The sequence below is a fragment of the Anomaloglossus baeobatrachus genome, chromosome 12 (assembly GCF_048569485.1).
Source record: "Anomaloglossus baeobatrachus isolate aAnoBae1 chromosome 12, aAnoBae1.hap1, whole genome shotgun sequence".
In the NCBI taxonomy this organism is placed as follows: domain Eukaryota; kingdom Metazoa; phylum Chordata; class Amphibia; order Anura; family Aromobatidae; genus Anomaloglossus; species Anomaloglossus baeobatrachus.
This window is the reverse complement of record NC_134364.1, coordinates 9198868-9220690: the sequence shown is the minus strand read 5'-3', so window position 1 is coordinate 9220690 and position 21823 is coordinate 9198868. Positions and strand designations below refer to the sequence as shown.

The 21823-nt window shown below is 47.4% G+C and overlaps 1 protein-coding gene across 1 annotated transcript in view; it reads right to left on the bottom strand.

Annotated features, from left to right (window-relative positions):
* TTC8 (tetratricopeptide repeat domain 8) overlaps positions 1 to 21358 on the bottom strand; it is a 67094-nt gene extending 45736 nt beyond the window's left edge. Inside the window, exons 1-4 of the mRNA XM_075330535.1 lie at positions 21048 to 21358; positions 2788 to 2908; positions 916 to 979; positions 688 to 847 (exon numbers count right to left, since the gene is read on the bottom strand). Coding sequence (XP_075186650.1) covers positions 688 to 847; positions 916 to 979; positions 2788 to 2908; positions 21048 to 21161 — 459 coding nt within the window. The 5' untranslated portion in view covers positions 21162 to 21358. The remainder of the gene's footprint in view (positions 1 to 687; positions 848 to 915; positions 980 to 2787; positions 2909 to 21047) is intronic.
* Between the last annotated feature and the right edge of the window lie 465 nt (positions 21359 to 21823).

Below are 21823 nucleotides of genomic sequence, written 5' to 3'. Positions count from 1 at the left end.
AATATCGGGTAACCACCTTGGTTACCCGATGTTTATCTTGGATACAGCTTACCTCAGCTGTCAGACGCCGGCTCCTGCTCCCTGCTCGCTTCATTTGTCGCTCTCTTGCTGTCACACACAGCGATCTGTGTGTCACAGCAGGAGAGCGGCTTTGAAGAAAACGAACCAGGGCTGTGTGTAACGAGCAGCGATCTCGCAGCAGGGGCCAGATCGCTGCTCAGTGTCACACACAGCGAGATCGCTAATGAGGTCACTGCTGCGTCACAAAAACCGTGACTCAGCAGCGATCTCGGCAGCGAGCTCGCTGTGTGTGAAGCACCCCTAACAGGCTAATTAAGGTCTGAAATGATAGTCAAAGTTATCTGAGCACACACATCTCCAAGGGTGTTCAAACTTTTGCATTGGCCCATTTTCATTTTTGTAGTTTTTAAAATGTTAAAGATGAAAATATTTTTTTTGTTCTTACCTAAAATATAAAGGAAATGTGTCATGTTTAACTTTATGCCTTTTAGAGATCATTTCATTTTCTACTTGATTAACTGTTCACAATAACAGTAATTTTGACCAGTGGTGCACAAACTTCTGCATAGCACTGTATATAATCACACACACATCACAGAGCTTTAAGGGGTTAAATAGTTTTGGAGCACACAGGGATTTCTTCAGTCAATGGCACAAGTCGCTCACCGTTCCTAGTCGTATGTACCGCCCGGAGGCGCTGGTGATCGGCCGGGCCGTGTGCGCGGTCCTTGGAGTGCAGATTGCCTGCTCCATGGTTCCTGGCCGTCCGGACTGTGTTCCGGGTCTGACGAAGCCAGTGAGAGGCCGACCGGACTGAGTGACGGGTCTGCAGAGAGAGTCCGGTCAGGCTTGTACATCTGGACAGTAACGCCCCCCGCAGGACCCTCCACTCACCGCACCGCCGGACTCGGGCCCTCCGCTCTCTTTGCGGTTGCTTGTCTGATAGAAGTCCCAGGGCCTGTAAATAATTCACACGTCTTAAGAGTCAATGAAGGGAAATGATTGAGAAAACGCTGGCCTATAGGGGCGGTGAATTATAGATATCACACGTGCGGGGGGCACATATTCAATCAGGCGAGTGGAGGGGAACATCTGGCCGCAGATCACTAGTTGGCCGGCTCTAATCTGTAAAGCCGTAGGGATTAGTATCTCAGGTAGAATTTCCGTTAATGCTAAGTACGACAACTACCGGATGTGTCCAGATCTGCCTCGTAGAAAGCCGCAGGATTCCCCCATGTCTGTGTGTAAACCCCCGTGTCCCTACAACATGGGCTTTTGCAGTCAGAAGGAAGGATGGGTTTTTTTCATGTTTTTTTTCATTTGGTTAAACAATAAGATTTTCAATAGGACTTGAAACATTGCAGAAAAAAATCGTTTTATAATATAAAAGTAAATATAGAATGCCACCAAAACAAAAAAAATGTAATAATGAAAAAAAAAAAAAAAAAATAGGACGTTCTACACAAGAATTAAAAATACACCGGTGGGTTAGGCCTAAAGTGTATAGATAAGTAAAAAGTTTTCAAGTCCTTGACCAGTAGCCTTGGTAATAGCCTGTGACCACCGGACCGGAGGCAGCAAACTCCTCCGACCACCTGCATCCCTGGTGCCATGATGGTGTGTGACCTTCCTAACCAGAGGAACCGGGGGCCTCGGGTAAATGGACGTCTACAGAGCGAGAGCTTCCTAACCAGAGGAGGAGCCGGGGGCCTCGAGTAGATGGACGTCCATAGGGCGTGAGCTTCCTAACCAGAGGGGCCGAGGGACTCTCGTAGATGGACGTCCGCAGGGTGGTAGCTTCCTAATCAGCCGGGGGGCCTCGGGTAGGTGAATGTCCCCAGGGCATGAGCTTCCTAATCAGAGGAGTCTGGGGCCTCAGGGAGATAGACATCTGCAGGGCGTGAGCTTCCTAACCAGAAGAGGACCTGGGGTCCTTGGGTAGATGGACGTCCACATGGCTGAGTTTCCTAACCAGAGGAACCTGGGGGCCTAGGGTAGATGGACGTCCACAGGGCGTGAGCTTCCCAACCAAAGGAGCCGGGGGGCCTTGGGTAGATGGATGTCCGCAGGGCATGAGCTTCCTAATCAGAGGAGTCAGGGGCCTCTCGTAGATGGACGTCCGCAGGGCGTGAGCTTCCTAATCAGAGAAGTCCAGTGCCTCGGGGAGATGGACATCTGCAGTGTGTAAGCTTCATAATCAGAGGAGTCGGGGGCTTCTCGTAGATGGACGTCCGCAGGGTGTAAGCTTCATAATCAGAGGAGCCGGGAGCCTCAGGTAGATTGATGTCCGCAGGGCTCTGGTCCAGCAGCCACCGACTACTGATGTGACCACTAGAACAAAGCCCTGTAAATGTATATTGCGGAACATTTCCTATACTATATCAAGGATGTATGACTGGTGGAGCGCTGCTGGGGAGACGCCCGCCTTTCTTCTTGAACTTCACCAATGAGAATTTATGGCGTGTCTACGACAACTGATAAATGCACAAGCATGGAGTAAAAATAATAAATCCCCCGTGCACCCCCCTAATATTTCACTAGGCCCTGTCCCAGCGAGGCCCGGGCTCCCTGCCGGTCTCCTTGCTCTAACGGTGTGTGACTTTGGTGGCCAATAATTGGTCATAGCAGTCACATGTCACCACTGCCACCAATCACTGGCCAGAGCGACACAGTTCCAGTTACCGTAGGGTTATATGGACATGTGATGGCTGCAGCCAATCACTGATGACAAGGCAGTGCACATTTCCACTTCCACCTGGGACTTACGTGCCACCTGGGCAATGGAGTTTTCATCCAAGGTCATCTCCGCGATCCCCTCCTGATCCACGTCAATCTCATCCACGTAAACCATCTCAGTCAGGGCCCGGGTCTTCAGGCTCCACGCTGCCTGCAGGAAAACAAAAGCACACACTGTCTGCACCGCGGGACGCTGTCTGCACCGTGGGGCGCTGCCTGCAGGAAAACAAGAGCACACACTGTCTGCACCGAGGGACGCTGTCTGCACCGTGGGACGCTGTCTGCACCGCGGGGCGCTGCCTGCAGGAAAACAAGAGCACACACTGTCTGCACCGCGGGGCGCTGTCTGCAGGAAAACAAGAGCACACGCTGCCTGCACCGCGGGACGCTGCCTACAGGGAGAGAAATCAATACTTTACTGCAAAGCATCGAGGTCCTGAAAAACATGGAGCCCAAGAAACAAAAAGCATTTTACAGAAACTACCTAATGAGAGCGACCGACGTCTCCGACCTGCAGCACCGAAGAGATCAGTGTCCGAGCAGATGTCAGAGGGAGCGGACCCCTAGCAATTCCCGCATGGCACGATGTTATGTGTGCGCCATTGCTGCAGAGTGCGCCATTGCTACTGTATGCGCCACTACAACCAATTTACCCCGCCGTCAGAAGCCTCTCATCCGGCCGGAGGTGGAAATGTCAGAGGCGCCCGGCGGAGGCCCCGGATGCAGTCTGGTAACGATGCAGGACGCTAATTAAAATATGCTAAGAAAATAATGAATTTCCTGAGGATTCACCTCTGGGACATCAGCGAAGAAATACATTCATGTTTAACACTCGCATCTCATGAAACGCAGAAATGGAGAGCGAGGAAACAGCAGAATTACACAATGTATCACCCCTAATATACAGGAGCTGACAGCAAACTACTGCTACACGAGTGTATACAGCATATACCGCACACAGGGCCGCAGTAATGTATGTACACAGGGACTGCACCAGCAGAATAGTGAGTGCAGCTCTGGAGTATAATACAGGAGGTAACTCAGGATCAGTAATGTATGTACACAGTCACTGCACCAGCAGAATAGTGAGTGCAGCTCTGGAGTATAATACAGGAGGTAACTCAGGATCAGTAATGTATGTACATAGTGACTGCACCAGCAGAATAGCGAGTGCAGCTCTGGAGTATAATACAGGGGGTAACTCAGGATCAGTAATGTATGTACACAGTGACTGCACCAGCAGAATAGTGAGTGCAGCTCTGGAGTATAAAACAGGAGGTAACTCAGGATCAGTAATGTAATGTATGTACACAGTGACTGCACCAGCAGAATAGTGAGTGCAGCTCTGGAGTATAATATAGGAGGGAACTCAGGATCAGTAATGTATGTACACAGTGACTGCACCAGCAGAATAGTGAGTGCAGCTCTGGAGTATAATACAGGAGGTAACTCAGGATCAGTAATGTAATGTATGTACATAGTGACTGCACCAGCAGAATAGCGAGTGCAGCTCTGGAGTATAATACAGGAGGTAACTCAGGATCAGTAATGTAATGTATGTACACAGGGACTGCACCAGCAGAATAGTGAGTGCAGCTCTGGAGTATAATACAGGAGGTAACTCAGGATCAGTAATGTAATGTATGTACACAGTGACTGCACCAGCAGAATAGCGAGTGCAGCTCTGGAGTATAATACAGGAGGTAACTCAGGATCAGTAATGTATGTACACAGTGACTGCACCAGCAGAATAGTGAGTGCAGCTCTGGAGTATAATACAGAAGGTAACTCAGGATCAGTAATGTAATGTATGTACACAGTGACTGCACCAGCAGAATAGTGAGTGCAGCTCTGGAGTATAATACAGGAGGTAACTCTGGATCAGTAATGTAATGTATGTACACAGTGACTGCACCAGCAGAATAGTGAGTGCAGCTCTGGAGTATAATACAGGAGGTAACTCAGGATCAGTAATGTAATGTATGCACACAGTGACTGCAGCAGCAGAATAGTGAGTGCAGCTCTGGAGTATAATACAGGAGGTAACTCAGGATCAGTAATGTAATGTATGCACACAGTGACGCACCAGCAGAATAGTGCATCCAGCATGTATATGGGGGCATGTATATGACGCATGTTTCACCCAGTTTCTTCAGGGGGTGAGTATAATGTGTTTCACCCTATTTCCTCAGGAGGAGTGTATATGATGCATATTTGACCCTGTTTCCTCAGCGGGCAAATATATTATGCGTGTTTCCCAGTACTGCCTCATGGGGCGTGTATATGACAATCGCTGCACCCAGTTTCCTCAGGGGTATGTATGATTTCATGTTTCACCCTGAGCCCTCAGGCGGCGTGTATATGACGCACATTTCACGCTGTCATCAGGTGGCGTTTATATGATCATCAAACCAATTTCAATTTGTAGTAAAGAGGATCACTTATAAACCAGAAAAACTCTCTAAAACGTCACATTTATTAATTCCATTAAAATGCTAAACTGATTCTAAAATACTGGAATAATATCCAAATATATAAGTAATTAGCTGTACTATCCGGCTTCGCCCGGGTTAATAACTGCTGTTAACAAAATAGAATGTATTAACAAAAATGTATTCTGCACCCAAAAACCACAAAACAAATAGATAGAAATGTAATTATTAAATTGTTGCCTATAGTAACCAATCAGAGCTCAGATTAATTAACTGTAGCAAAATAGAAGCTAAGCTGTGATTGGTTGCTATTGGCAGCCTGATAAATCTCCAGGCAACAGAAAGCCCTCCCCCTGACAGTAGATATTAGCTCACACATACACATATAGACAGGTCATGTGACTGACGGCTGCCGTATTTCCTATATGGTACCTTTGTTGTTCTTGTAGTTTGGCTGCTTATTAATCAGATTTTTATTTGTGAAGGATAATACCACACTTGTGTGTGTTTAGGGCGATTATGTGGTGAGGTTGGTGTAAGTGTGGTGAGATGTGTGCTGAGGGTGGTATATGTACCACACTTGTGTGTGTTTAGGGTGATTATGTGGTGAGGTTGGTGTATGTGTGGTGAGATGTGTGCTGAGGGTGGTATATGTACCAGACTTGTGTGTGTTTAGGGTGATTATGTGGTGAGGTTGGTGTATGTGTGGTGAGATGTGTGCTGAGGGAGGTATATGTACCAGACTTGTGTGTGTTTAGGGCGATTATGTGGTGAGGTTGGTGTGTGTGTGGTGAGATGTGTGCTGAGGGTGGTATATGTACCAGACTTGTGTGTGTTTAGGGCGATTATGTGGTGAGGTTGGTGTGTGTGTGGTGAGATGTGTGCTGAGGGTGGTATATGTACCAGACTTGTGTGTGTTTAGGGCGATTATGTGGTGAGGTTGGTGTATGTGTGGTGAGATGTGTGCTGAGGGTGGTATATGTACCAGACTTGTGTGTGTTTAGGGTGATTATGTGGTGAGGTTGGTGTGTGTGTGGTGAGATGTGTGCTGAGGGTGGTATATGTACCAGACATGTGTGTGTTTAGGGTGATTATGTGGTGAGGTTGGTGTGTGTGTGTGTGGTGAGATGTGTGCTGAGGGTGGTGTATGTACCAGACTTGTGTGTGTTTAGGGTGATTATGTGGTGAGGTTGGTGTATGTGTGGTGAGATGTGTGCTGAGGGTGGTATATGTACCAGACTTGTGTGTGTTTAGGGTGATTATGTGGTGAGGTTGGTGTATGTGTGGTGAGATGTGTGCTGAGGGTGGTATATGTACCAGACTTGTGTGTGTTTAGGGTGATTATGTGGCGAGGTTGGTGTAAGTGTGGTGAGATGTGTGCTGAGGGTGGTATATGTACCACACTTGTGTGTGTTTAGGGCGATTATGTGGTGAGGTTGGTGTATGTGTGGTGAGATGTGTGCTGAGGGTGGTATATGTACCAGACTTGTGTGTGTTTAGGGTGATTATGTGGTGAGGTTGGTGTATGTGTGGTGAGATGTGTGCTGAGGGTGGTATATGTACCAGACTTGTGTGTGTTTAGGGTGATTATGTGGCGAGGTTGGTGTATGTGTGGTGAAATGTGTGCTGAGGGTGGTATATGTACCAGACTTGTGTGTGTTTAGGGTGATTATGTGGGAGGTTGGTGTATGTGTGGTGAGATGTGTGCTGAGGGTGGTATATGTACCAGACTTGTGTGTGTTTAGGGTGATTATGTGGTGAGGTTGGTGTATGTGTGGTGAGATGTGTGCTGAGGGTGGTATATGTACCAGACTTGTGTGTGTTTAGGGTGATTATGTGGTGAGGTGTGTGTATGTGTGGTGAAATGTGTGCTGAGGGTGGTATATGTACCAGACTTGTGTGTGTTTAGGGTGATTATGTGGGAGGTTGGTGTATGTGTGGTGAGATGTGTGCTGAGGGTGGTATATGTACCAGACTTGTGTGTGTTTAGGGTGATTATGTGGTGAGGTTGGTGTGTGTGTGGTGAGATGTGTGCTGAGGGTGGTATATATACCAGACTTGTGTGTGTTTAGGGTGATTATGTGGTGAGGTTGGTGTATGTGTGGTGAGATGTGTGCTGAGGGTGGTTTATGTACCAGACTTGTGTGTGTTTAGGGTGATTATGTGGTGAGGTTGGTGTGTGTGTGGTGAGATGTGTGCTGAGGGTGGTATATGTACCAGACTTGTGTGTGTTTAGGGTGATTATGTGGTGAGGTTGGTGTATGTGTGGTGAGATGTGTGCTGAGGGTGGTATATGTACCAGACTTGTGTGTGTTTAGGGTGATTATGTGGGAGGTTGGTGTATGTGTGGTGAGATGTGTGCTGAGGGTGGTATATGTACCAGACTTGTGTGTGTTTAGGGTGATTATGTGGGAGGTTGGTGTATGTGTGGTGAGATGTGTGCTGAGGGTGGTATATGTACCAGACTTGTGTGTGTTTAGGGTGATTATGTGGGAGGTTGGTGTATGTGTGGTGAGATGTGTGCTGAGGGTGGTATATGTACCAGACTTGTGTGTGTTTAGGGTGATTATGTGGGAGGTTGGTGTATGTGTGGTGAGATGTGTGCTGAGGGTGGTATATGTACCAGACTTGTGTGTGTTTAGGGTGATTATGTGGTGAGGTTGGTGTATGTGTGGTGAGATGTGTGCTGAGGGTGATATATGTACCAGACTTGTGTGTGTTTAGGGCGATTATGTGGTGAGGTTGGTGTGTGTGTGGTGAGATGTGTGCTGAGGGTGGTATATGTACCAGACTTGTGTGTGTTTAGGGTGATTATGTGGTGAGGTTGGTGTATGTGTGTGGTGAGATGTGTGCTGAGGGTGGTATATGTACCAGACTTGTGTGTGTTTAGGGCGATTATGTGGTGAGGTTGGTGTAAGTGTGGTGAGATGTGTGCTGAGGGTGGTATATGTACCAGACTTGTGTGTGTTTAGGGTGATTATGTGGTGAGGTTGGTGTATGTGTGGTGAGATGTGTGCTGAGGGTGGTATATATACCAGACTTGTGTGTATTTAGGGTGATTATGTGGTGAGGTTGGTGTATGTGTGGTGAGATGTGTGCTGAGGGTGGTATATATACCAGACTTGTGTGTGTTTAGGGTGATTATGTGGTGAGGTTGGTGTGTGTGTGTGGTGAGATGTGTGCTGAGGGTGGTATATGTACCAGACTTGTGTGTGTTTAGGGTGATTATGTGGCGAGGTTGGTGTGTGTGTGGTGAGATGTGTGCTGAGGGTGGTATATGTACCAGACTTGTGTGTGTTTAGGGAGATTATGTGGAGAGGTTGGTGTGTGTGTGTGGTGAGATGTGTGCTGAGAGTGGTATATATACCAGACTTGTGTGTGTTTAGGGTGATTATGTGGTGAGGTTGGTGTATGTGTGGTGAGATGTGTGCTGAGGGTGGTATATGTACCAGACATGTGTGTGTTTAGGGTGATTATGTGGTGAGGTTGGTGTATGTGTGGTGAGATGTGTGCTGAGGATGGTATATGTACCAGACTTGTGTGTGTTTAGGGTGATTATGTGGTGAGGTTGGTGTATGTGTGGTGAGATGTGTGCTGAGGGTGGTATATATACCAGACTTGTGTGTGTTTAGGGTGATTATGTGGTGAGGTTGGTGTATGTGTGGTGAGATGTGTGCTGAGGGTGGTATATGTACCAGACTTGTGTGTGTTTAGGGTGATTATGTGGTGAGGTTGGTGTGTGTGTGTGGTGAGATGTGTGCTGAGGGTGGTATATGTACCAGACATGTGTGTGTTTAGGGTGATTATGTGGTGAGGTTGGTGTGTGTGTGTGTGGTGAGATGTGTGCTGAGGGTGGTGTATGTACCAGACTTGTGTGTGTTTAGGGTGATTATGTGGTGAGGTTGGTGTATGTGTGGTGAGATGTGTGCTGAGGGTGGTATATGTACCAGACTTGTGTGTGTTTAGGGTGATTATGTGGTGAGGTTGGTGTATGTGTGGTGAGATGTGTGCTGAGGGTGGTATATGTACCAGACTTGTGTGTGTTTAGGGTGATTATGTGGTGAGGTTGGTGTAAGTGTGGTGAGATGTGTGCTGAGGGTGGTATATGTACCAGACTTGTGTGTGTTTAGGGTGATTATGTGGTGAGGTTGGTGTATGTGTGGTGAGATGTGTGCTGAGGGTGGTATATGTACCAGACTTGTGTGTGTTTAGGGTGATTATGTGGTGAGGTTGGTGTGTGTGTGGTGAGATGTGTGCTGAGGGTGGTATATGTACCAGACTTGTGTGTGTTTAGGGTGATTATGTGGTGAGGTTGGTGTATGTGTGGTGAGATGTGTGCTGAGGGTGGTATATATACCAGACTTGTGTGTGTTTAGGGTGATTATGTGGTGAGGTTGGTGTATGTGTGGTGAGATGTGTGCTGAGGGTGGTATATGTACCAGACTTGTGTGTGTTTAGGGTGATTATGTGGTGAGGTTGGTGTGTGTGTGGTGAGATGTGTGCTGAGGGTGGTATATGTACCAGACTTGTGTGTGTTTAGGGTGATTATGTGGTGAGGTTGGTGTATGTGTGGTGAGATGTGTGCTGAGGGTGGTATATGTACCAGACTTGTGTGTGTTTAGGGTGATTATGTGGTGAGGTTGGTGTATGTGTGGTGAGATGTGTGCTGAGGGTGGTATATGTACCAGACTTGTGTGTGTTTAGGGTGATTATGTGGTGAGGTTGGTGTATGTGTGGTGAGATGTGTGCTGAGGGTGGTATATGTGGTCAAGCATGTGGTAGTGTGTGCAGCATTTTGTGTGTGTGTTCATATCCCCGAGTGTGGTGAGTATCCCATGTCGGGGCCCCACCTTAGCAACTGTACGGTATATACTCTTTGGCGCCATCGCTCTCATTCTTTAAGTCCCCCTTGTTCACATCTGGAGCTGTCAATTTGCCCACAACACTTTTCGTTTCACTTTTTCCCCATCATGTAGATAGGGGCAAAATTGATTGGTAAATCGGAACGCGCGGGGTTAAAATTTCGCCTCACAACATAGCACCCGGCGCTGCCCGGGATAGTAACTGTCTCTCTGTTTCTCTCCCATTCTCTGTCTGTCTCCACCTCTGTATACAGTATATCTCTCTGTCTCTTTCTCAATCTGTCTCAATCTCTTTCCCAGTCTGTCTATTTATCTCTTTCCCTGTCTATCACTTTCCCTGTCTTTCCCTGTCAGTCTCTTTCTCTGTCAGTCTGTGTCTATCTCTTTGTGTCTGTCTCTTACCTTGTCTATGTCTGTTTCTTACCCTGTCTGTGTCTGTCTCTTTCCCTGTCTGTGTCTGTCTCTTTCTCTGTCTGTGTCTGTCTCTTTCCCTGTCTGTGTCTGCCTCTTTCCCTGTCTGTGTCTGCCTCTTTCCCTGTCTGTCTCTTTCCCTGGCTGCATTGTGACACGCCAACATTCCATATAAGGGCGTGGCTGCACATTCTTCTGAAGTTCTGGCTGCACTGTGGCTCCGAGCTCCATTCGCTTTAATGGAGGCAGGTTTTTTGGCGAATAACTGTAAAGAGCGGGGTTAAAATTTCCCCTCGAAACATAGCTTATGACGCTCTCGGGGTCCAGAAGTGTGAGTGTGCAAAATTTTGTGGCTGTAGCTGCGACGGTGCGGATGCCAATCCTGGACATACACACACACGTGCAGCTTTATATATTAGATAAGTCGTGATGTGTGATACTTAAGTGAGGTCCTGAATGAGGGCAGTGGGCGAGGGCGTGCACCACCTGTTATAAATAAGTTATTATATAGGTATCACAATGATGGGATAAGGGGATCTAATATTCCCTGATGTTAATCCCTACCTAGCAACGGAGGTCAAATACACCTTAATTTTTTGGGTGCCCCCCGTTCCTCGGTGGCTAGCCATATTTGCCCCTGTCACTATTTCTGACCTAAACCCACCACCAGGTGCAGTGTGCTGAGTGCTTACGTAGTCATGTGTCATGAGCCATGAATTATAATACAATTGTACCCAAGTTTCATGTAAATATTAGGATTCTCATTTCTCAGTTTAAACAATTACCTATATGGCTATGAAACTGGGAAATTACATGAAAATAAGGGTCTGAGCAAAAGATATGATGGCCCTGAGGTCCTAGTACTTATCCTGCCAGGACTAAACTTGACCCCGATGCGTTTCCCCCCAACGTCTTGGGGTTCATCAGGGGATGTGTATGTATGTATATATCAATCAAAAAGTCTCTAGTCAATTTGGGCCATCAATCTCCTCATTTTTCTTTTTGTCCATGAATTAGATAACCTTGTGTTTTCCTTTTGCGGGTCCAGTTCGTATCCTGAATCGCCCTATCAGGTGCTGGACGTGAGATGAGACCTGCTCCCAGATCAGCAGTGCTGTGGAGGCTCTGGAAACAGCGAGTGCAACGGCAACGTTTCACTGTAGCATCAAATCCATATCGTATCATATTGGTCCCTGCAGTTTTTTTATGCTGAACTGCAATAAATAATATAGATAATAGATAAATCGATAGATAGATACAGTCATATGAAAAAGTTTGGGCACCCCTATTAATGTGAACCTTTTTTCTTTATAACAATTTGGGTTTTTGCTATGTCAGCTTCATATATCTAATAACTGATGGACTGAGTAATATTTCTGGATTGAATGAGGTTTATTGCACTAACAGAAAATGTGCAATCCGCATTTTAACAAAATTTGACTGGTGCAAAAGTATGGGCACCCTTATCAATTTCTTGATTTGAACACTCCTAACTACTTTTTACTGACTTACTAAAGCACTAAATTGGTTTTGTAACCTCATTGAGCTTTGCACTTCATAGGCCGGTGCATCCAATCATGAGAAAAGGTAATTAAGGTGGCCACTTGCAAGTTGTTCTCCTATTTGAATCTCCTATGAAGAGTGGCATCATGGGCTCCTCAAAACAACTCTCAAATGATCTGAAAACAAAGATTATTCAGCATAGTTGTTCAGGGGAAGGTACAAAAAGTTGTCTCAGAGATTTAACCTGTCAGTTTCCACTGTGAGGAACATAGTAAGGAAATGGAAGAACACAGGTACAGTTCTTGTTAAGCCCAGAAGTGGCAGGCCAAAAAAAATATCAAAGGCAGAGAAGAAGAATGGTGAGAACAGTCAAGGACAATCCACAGACCACCTCCGAAGACCTGCAGCATCATCTTGCTGCAGATGGTGTCAATGTGCATCGGTCAACAATACAGCGCACGTTGCACAAGGAGAAGCTGTATGGAAGAGTGATGCGAAAGAAGCCGTTTCTGCAAGCACGCCACAGAGTCGCCTGAGGTATGCAAAAGCACATTTGGACAAGCCAGTTACATTTTGGAAGAAGGTCCTGTGGACTGATGAAACAAAGATTGAGTTGTTTGGTCATACAAAAAGGCGTTATGCATGGAGGCAAAAAACACGGCATTCCAAGAAAAGCACTTCCTACCCACAGTAAAATTTGGTGGAGGTTCCATCATGCTTTGGGGCTGTGTGGCCAATGCCGGCACCGGGAATCTTGTTAAAGTTGAGGGTCGCATGGATTCAACTCAGTATCAGCAGATTCTTGACAATAATGTGCAAGAATCAGTGACGAAGTTGAAGTTACGCAGGGGATGGATATTTCAGCAAGACAATGATCCAAAACACCGCTCCAAATCTACTCAGGCATTCATGCAGAGGAACAATTACAATGTTCTGGAATGGCCATCCCAGTCCCCAGACCTGAATATCATTGAACATCTGTGGGATGATGTGAAGCGGCTGTCCATGCTCGGCGACCATCAAACTGAACTGAACTGGAATTGTTTTGTAAACAGGAATGGTCAAATCTACCTTCATCCAGGATCCAGGGACTCATTAAAAGCTACAGGAAGTCACTAGAGGCTGTGATTTCTGCAAAAGGAGGATCTACAAAATATTAATGTCACTTTTATGTTGAGGTGCCCATACTTTTGCAGTGGTCAAATTTAGTTTAAATGCGGATTGCACATTTTCTGTTAGTACAATAAACCTCATTTCAATCCAGAAATATTACTCAGTCCATCAGTTATTAGATATATGAGACTGAAATAGCAAAAACCCAAATTGTTATAAAGAAAAAAGGGTAACATTAATAGGGGTGCCCAAACTTTTTCATATGACTGTATGTAATGGATAGAGGGAAAGATGGATAGATGAATAGATAGATAGATAGATAGATAGATAATAGATGAGAAAGACCTATATAATGTTCCACCCCCCTGCATATTCTAAGCTGGCACCCTTTAGTGACTTTCATGTGGCACTAAAGGGTGCTTAGCCTTGTATTTAGCCAAAAAATAATTAAAAAAAAAAAAATAATGACGTGAGGTCCCCCCATCTTTTGTAGCCAGCTAATCTAAGTAAAGCAGACGGCTGCAGCCTGCAGACCACAGCTGGCAGCTTCACCTTGGCTGGTAATCCAAAACAGAGGGCACCCCACGCTGTTATTTTACATTAAATAATTTATAACAAAAAACATGGGGTCCCCCCCAAATTGGATCACCAGCCAAGGTAAAGCGGACAGCTGGGGTCTGCTATTCTCAGACTAGGGAGGTCCACTGTTATTGGACACTCCCAAGCCTAAAAATAGCAGGCTGCAGCCGCCCCAGAAGTGGCGCATCCATTAGACGTGCCAATCCTGGCGCTTCGCCCCCAACTCATCCCGTTGCCCTGGTGTGGTGGCAAACGGGGTAATATATGGGGTATGAGTAATGTCACCTGGCATCAAGCCCTGGGGTTAGTGATGTCACGCGTCTATCAGATACCCGACATCCCCAACCCAGTCAGTAAGAAATAAAAAATAGACAACAAAAAAAGTTTTATTTGAAAAAACACTCCCCACATTCCCTCTTTCACCAATTTATTGACAAGAACAATCAAATCCGGGTCTGACGTAATCCAATAAGTGGGGGAGTCCCACGTCGATCCATACCATTGTTACTGTCCCAGTCAATGAAGAACAGAATGTTCCCCATTGGCTGGGAGAGTAATTCAGTGACCTGAGCTAACATCAATAGGTCAGCCCAGGTCACTGCAGGGGATGATGAGCGCTGCTGTCAGGAGGATAGGTGAGATCATTACCTGCTGTGATGATCTCCTGCTCTGCTGACGTCAGCGTTGTCACTGACTTCTATGCCCGCGGCGTTCTCAGCAGTATCGCGAGAGTCCGTGATGTCACCGCTCGTGAGTCTCGGGCCGCGGGCATAGACGGCAGTGACCGCGGTGACGTCAGGAGGCAGGAGATCGTCACCGCAGGTAATGATCTCATCTCACCTCCTGACAGCAGCGCCCGTCATCCCCGCTGCTGCACGCACTGCTGTGTGTCAGTGTCTGCCCGCGCTGCAGCGTGACAAGCTGCTGATACTGCGGGCAGACACTGACACACTGCAGTGCAGGCAGCGGCGGGGCCGGAGCAGGACACAGACTGCACGGGCACTCAGAGTTCGCACGGAAGCGCCTCTGTGCGGCGTCCAGGGAGTGTGACGTGTGTTTACTCTGCTCCGCTTCCTCTTCTGTCATAATGACATCACTCCCTGCAAAACCGCAGGCAGCGATGAGCATTACCGCAGGTAAATCGCGGCTATACCGGGGGTATACCGCACATCATGTGCTACCTGCGGTATACCCCCGGAATTTCACGATTACATTACAGTGAATGGAGTGCAATACCGCAGCTACCTGCGGAAAAGAAGTAACATACTCATTCTCTCAAGAAATTTTCTCAAGAAAATCTTCACAAAGAATTTTCTTGAGAAAAAAAACAGCGTGCGCACAGATATTTTTTTCCCATAGGTTTTGCTGGGAAATGTCTGTAGAAAGATTGCAAACATTTCTCAAGAAATTTCCGCAGCAAAACTGCGGGTAAAACGCAGTGTGCGCACAGGGCCTTAAGTATCACACATCACGACTTATTACTTATATATTTGGATATTATTCCAGTATTTTAGAATCAGTTTAGCATTTTAATGGAATTAATAAATGTGACGTTTAAGGCTATGTTCACACTAGAAAAATGATTTTTCTTAAGAAATTTCTTAAGAGTGAAGGATTAGTGCACCTGCGTTAAAAAACGCACCAAAAACGCACCTGCGTTTTTGCCGCGTTTTCGGTGCGTTTTTACCGCTAATTGCTCCCTGTGTTATTGTGCCAATTATCTATGGCAAATAACGCAGTTCGCTGCAGAAAAGAAGTGACTGCTCATTCTTTTTCTTAAGAAAATCTACTGAAAGAATTTTCTTAAGAAAAAAACGCAGTGTGTGCACAGCTAATTTTTTTTGCCATAGGTTTTGCTGGGGAATGTCTGTATAAAGGTTGCAAGACTTTCTCAAGAAATTTCTGCAGCAAAAACGGACCCAAAACGCAGGTAAAAAATGCAGTGTGTGAACATAGCCTTAGAGAGTTTTTTCGGGTTTATAGGTGTTTATATGACCCAGTTTTCACCCTATCCTTGGGGGGGTATATACAACGCACTTTTCACCCTGCTTCCTCAGGAAGTGTATATATGATGCATGCATTACCCAGTTTCCTCAGAGGCCGTGTATATGACGTGTGTTTCAGTCAGTTTCCTAAGGAGGCATGTATATGATACACATTTCACCCTGCTTCCTCAGGGGGCGTGGATATGATGTGTGTTTCACCCTGCCTCCTCAGGGGGCGTGTATATGATGTGTGTTTCACCCTGCCTCCTCAGGGGGCGTGGATATGATGTGTGTTTCACCCTGCCTCCTCAGGGGGCGTGTATATGATGTGTGTTTCACCCTGCCTCCTCAGGGGGTGTGGATATGTGGTGTGTTTCACCCTGCTTCCTCAGGGGGCGTGGATATGATGTGTGTTTCACCCTGCCTCCTCAGGGGGCGTGTATATGAGGTGTGTTTCACCCTGCCTCCTCAGGGGGCGTGGATATGATGTGTGTTTCACCCTGCCTCCTCAGGGGGCGTGTATATGATGTGTGTTTCACCCTGCCTCCTCAGGGGGCGTGTATATGATGTGTGTTTCACCCTGCCTCCTCAGGGGGTGTGGATATGTGGTGTGTTTCACCCTGCTTCCTCAGGGGGCGTGGATATGATGTGTGTTTCACCCTGCCTCCTCAGGGGGCGTGTATATGATGGGTGTTTCACCCTGCTTCCTCAGGGGGCGTGGATATGATGTGTGTTTCACCCTGCCTCCTCAGGGGGCGTGTATATGATGTGTGTTTCACCCTGCCTCCTCAGGGGGTGTGCATGACGCTTGTTTCACCCTGATTCCTCATGGTGACAGTTAATATATATCCCCATCTGGTGCACAAGGTTGGGCGATTCTCTCTGAGTGATTGTTGATCAATTCTGCTCCCCCCCATGCTAACACACTGGTGTGATAAAGTGTTTGCCCCCTTCCTGATTTCTTATACTTTTGCATGTTTCTCACACTTAATTGTTTCATCACCAAACAAATGTAAATATTATACAAAGACAACACAAGTAACACAGAATCTAGTTTATAAATTAATGTCTTTATTATTAAGGGAAAAGGAAATCCAAACCTACAGGGCCCTGTGTGAAAAAGTGATCGCTTCAACAACAACTGCAATCAAGCGTTTGCGATAACTGGCAACAAGTCTTACAACGCTCTTGAAGAGTTTTGGCCGCTCATCTCTGCAGAACTGTTGGAATTCAGCCACATTGGAGGGTTTCTGAGTATGAACCCCCTTCTTAAGGTCCGGCCACAGCATCTCAATGGTATGAATGGTCAGGACTGTGACTGTCATTCAGAGGTGACTTGCTGGTGCTTTGGAGCATTGTCCTGCTGTATAACCCAAGTGCGCTGCAGTTTGAGGTCCAGGATTTTTTGGTAGACAGCAGGATTCATGTCTCCATTTACCACAGCAAGTCTTCCAGGCAGACAGGGGCGGGAACTGATAGCCAGACCCAATCCACATATTCCCCCTGTTGCACCTGTCAATCAAGTAGCAGTGCATTGCTGGAACTTTACTTGCACATATTTCTGAAATAAAAGCTCCAATCTCCGCACACCAGCCCTGCTCACACCCAGCACCAGCACAGCACGGGCTTTATTTTATATATGATATCCTGCTGCTTTGTTCCCTTTTAATTAAAAAAAAAAACAACAAAAAACACCTTCATTTATAATCTGCATTTTGTGTTTATTTTTTTTATATTTACATTTGTTTGTTGATTTGAAACATTTCAATGTGACAAACATGCAAAAGAATAAGAAGTCAGGAGGGGGTGAAGACTTTTTCACAGCACTGTATGTGTGGACTGCCTGCGTGCCATTCATTTGTAATACACTTGCGGATGGGTCTGCTCACAGGATCCTAGGGGGGTTTCCTTTATTTAGTGGCGATTTCCCTTAGAATAAAGCAATGGTCACTGTAAAGGACTGACTATACGTGCACTAACTATATACTGTATATAGGCTCCAGGCACGCACAGCGCAGACATACGTCTCATCCCATCAGTGCATAATCTGATTACGGGTCTCTTCCTGCCTCTAGACCCTTTTCTTCGTGTCTGTTCACACTGTGGCCCTGACTCATCATCATCATCATCTCTGTACAGTGCGATGCAGAGTGAAATTGCAGGAATCTGCACAAGTCGCTCTGGATTTTTCTGCTGTGTTCACCAGGAGACGCTCCTGAAGGGTAAAGTCTCGGTGATGAGCGTCCTTCACCTCCGCTGTCTGCACTCCGGGAGATCGGACACAATACACAGCCGGAGTGCACCTTAATGGAGCGCACAAATGAGGAAAACTGCAAAAAGCTTCTAAAACACATCATTTCACCTGTTATTAAAGATTCCCTGTGTTCTCAAGATTGCAAAGATTAATACTAATGCCAAGGAGCGTGCGCTTCATGATGCCGGCTATACAGCTGGGGAGCGCTGCTCTGGAGACGGCCGCATCACGGGGTCTGCTCCGTGCGCTAATGCAGTGCTGCAAAGCTCAAAGATGTCTCTGCCAGCAGCATCGGAGAGCGCACAGCTCAGGACGGCAGAGAGACCCGTCAGTCCCAGAGAGGGAGACCCGTCAGTCCCAGAGAGGGAGACCCATCAGTCCCCGAGAGGGAGACCCGTCAGTCCCCGAGAGGGAGACCCGTCAGTCCCCGAGAGGGAGACCCGTCAGTCCCCGAGAGGGAGACCCGTCAGTCCCCGAGAGGGAGACCCGTCAGTCCCCGAGAGGGAGACCCGTCAGTCCCCGAGAGGGAGACCCGTCAGTCCCCGAGAGGGAGACCCGTCAGTCCCCGAGAGGGAGAACCGTCAGTCCCCGAGAGGGAGAACCGTCAGTCCCCGAGAGGGAGAACCGTCAGTCCCCGAGAGGGAGAACCGTCAGTCCCCGAGAGGGAGAACCGTCAGTCCCCGAGAGGGAGAACCGTCAGTCCCCGAGAGGGAGAACCGTCAGTCCCCGAGAGGGAGAACCGTCAGTCCCCGAGAGGGAGAACCGTCAGTCCCCGAGAGGGAGAACCGTCAATCACCAGGAGAGCTGTCAATCACCAGGAGAACTGTCAATCACCAGGAGAACCGTCAATCACCAGGAGAACCGTCAATCACCAGGAGAACCGTCAATCCCCGAGAGGGAGAACTGTCAATTGTCAGGAGAAAGAACTATCAATCATCAAGAGCCTGAACTGTCGTTCACCAGGAGAACAAACAGGATAGGATTAGATACACAGCTCAGCAGACAGTATCACATAGGAGCCATGTATCTAATCCTATCCTAAGAGAGTACCACACAGGAGAGGATTAGATACACGGCTCACAGTATCACACAGGAGAGGATTAGATACACAGCTCAGCAGACAGTATCACACAGGAAAGGATTAGATACACAGCTCAGCAGACAGTATCACACAGGAGAGGATTAGATACACGGTTCAGCAGACAGTATCACACAGGAGAGGATTAGATACACAGGTCAGCAGACAGCACCACACAGGAGAGGATTAGATACAGCTCAGCAGACAGTATCACACAGGATAGGATTAGATACACAGCTCAGCAGACAGTATCGCACAGGATAGGATTAGATACACAGCTCAGCAGACAGTATCACACAGGAGAGGATTAGATACACAGCTCAGCAGACAGTATCACAGAGGAGAGGATTAGATACACAGCTCAGCAGACAGTATCACACAGGACAGGATTAGATACACAGCTCAGCAGACAGTATCACACAGGACAGGATTAGATACATGCTCAGCAGACAGTATCACACAGGATAGGATTAGATACACAGCTCAGCAGACAGTATCACACAGGAGAGGATTAGATACACAGCTCAGCAGACAGTATCACACAGGAGAGGATTAGATACACAGCTCAGCAGACAGTATCACACAGGAGAGGATTAGATACAGCTCAGCAGACAGTATCACACAGGAGAGGATTAGATACAGCTCAGCAGACAGTATCACACAGGATAGGATTAGATACACAGTTCAGCAGACAGTATCACACAGGAGAGGATTAGATACACAGTTCAGCAGACAGTAATCACACAGGAGAGGATTAGATACACGGTTCAGCAGACAGTATCACACAGGAGAGGATTAGATACACAGTTCAGCAGACAGTATCACACAGGATAGGATTAGATACACAGTTCAGCAGACAGTACCACACAGGAGAGGATTAGATACACGGCTCAGCAGACAGTATCACACAGGAGAGGATTAGATACACAGCTCAGCAGACAGTATCACATAGGAGCCATGTATCTAATCCTATCCTAAGAGAGTACCACACAGGAGAGGATTAGATACACGGTTCAGCAGACAGTATCACACAGGATAGGATTAGATACACAGTTCAGCAGACAGTACCACACAGGAGAGGATTAGATACACGGCTCAGCAGACAGTATCACACAGGAGAGGATTAGATACACAGATCAGCAGACAGTATCACAAAGGAGAGGATTAGATACACGGCTCAGCAGACAGTATCACACAGGAGAGGATTAGATACACAGCTCAGCAGACAGTATCACACAGGAGAGGATTAGATACACGGCTCAGCAGACAGTATCACACAGGAGAGGATTAGATACACAGATCAGCAGACAGTATCACAAAGGAGAGGATTAGATACACAGATCACCAGGAGAACAAACAGGATAGGATTAGATACACAGTTCAGCAGACAGTATCACACAGGATAGGATTAGATACACGGCTCAGCAGACAGTATCACACAGGAGAGGATTAGATACACAGCTCAGCAGACAGTATCACACAGGAGAGGATTAGATACACAGCTTAGCAGACAGTATCACACACGAGAGGATTAGATACACAGCTCAGCAGACAGTATCACACAGTATAGGATTAGATACACGGCTCAGCAGACAGCATCACAGGATAGGATTAGATACACGGCTCAGCAGACAGTATCACACAGGATAGGATTAGATACACAGCTCAGCAGACAGTATCACACAGGAGAGGATTAGATACACAGCTCAGCAGACAGTATCACACAGGAGAGGATTAGATACACAGCTCAGCAGACAGTATCACACAGGAGAGGATTAGATACACAGCTCAGCAGACAGTATCACACAGGAGAGGATTAGATACACAGCTCAGCAGACAGTATCACACAGGAGAGGATTAGATACACGGCTCAGCAGACAGTATCACACAGGAGAGGATTAGATACACAGCTCAGCAGACAGTATCACACAGGAGAGGATTAGATACACAGCTCAGCAGACAGTATCACACAGGAGAGGATTAGATACACGGCTCTCCTATAATACCCCTCCATCCGGTGTCCATGTCCCTCCGCCGTTCCTCCTGGCAGTCACACTCGCCTCCCATGCTCACCTGGTCGCACGGCTCCTTCTCCAGGACACGGCCGCACACCTGGGAGCATTGCTCGAATTTCCTGCGGCGAAAATAGCTCCAAGCCTGGAGAAGCGGATCCATCTGCGGCCCCATCCTCCTGCTCCGACACCAGAGGCCGGGGACAGGCGGGGGAGCAGGCCCGTCACCCTGACAACGGCCTTGGCGCGGCGTCCGCGCGTAGCAACCACTGGGTCCTGATAATCCGGGGCCTGCCCTCGGAACTGCCTGTCCCGCTGTGGGGTCCTTGCAAGGCTGTTCAGTGTGCGCCTGACTCCAGGGTGAGCGCGGTTCCTTTCCTCTCTCTGGTGTGTAGTGATCATCATGGTTTTTTTTTATTTTTGCTTCAGTCAGTGACGTAAGACGTGAAGATGCGCGACATGAGGGCCTCATACGTGTACGGGGGGCGGGAGGGGTGTCAGTGTGTTACCCCTAGCAACCGGTCACGTGACTTCTGTTCTACCCTCCTCTAAGAGCTGGTTGCTATGGCAATTTACACTGTGAACCAACCCCCCCAATATTACCAACCACAGCCCCCCCCCAATATTACCAACCACAGCCCCCCCCAATATTACCAACCACAGCCCCCTCCAATGTTACCAACCACAGCCCCCCCCCCAATATTACCAACCACAGCCCCCCCAATATTACCAACCACAGCTCCTCCCAATATTACCAACCACCGCCCCCTCCAATGTTACCAACCACAGCCCCCCCCCCCAATATTACCAACCACAGCCCCCCCAATATTACCAACC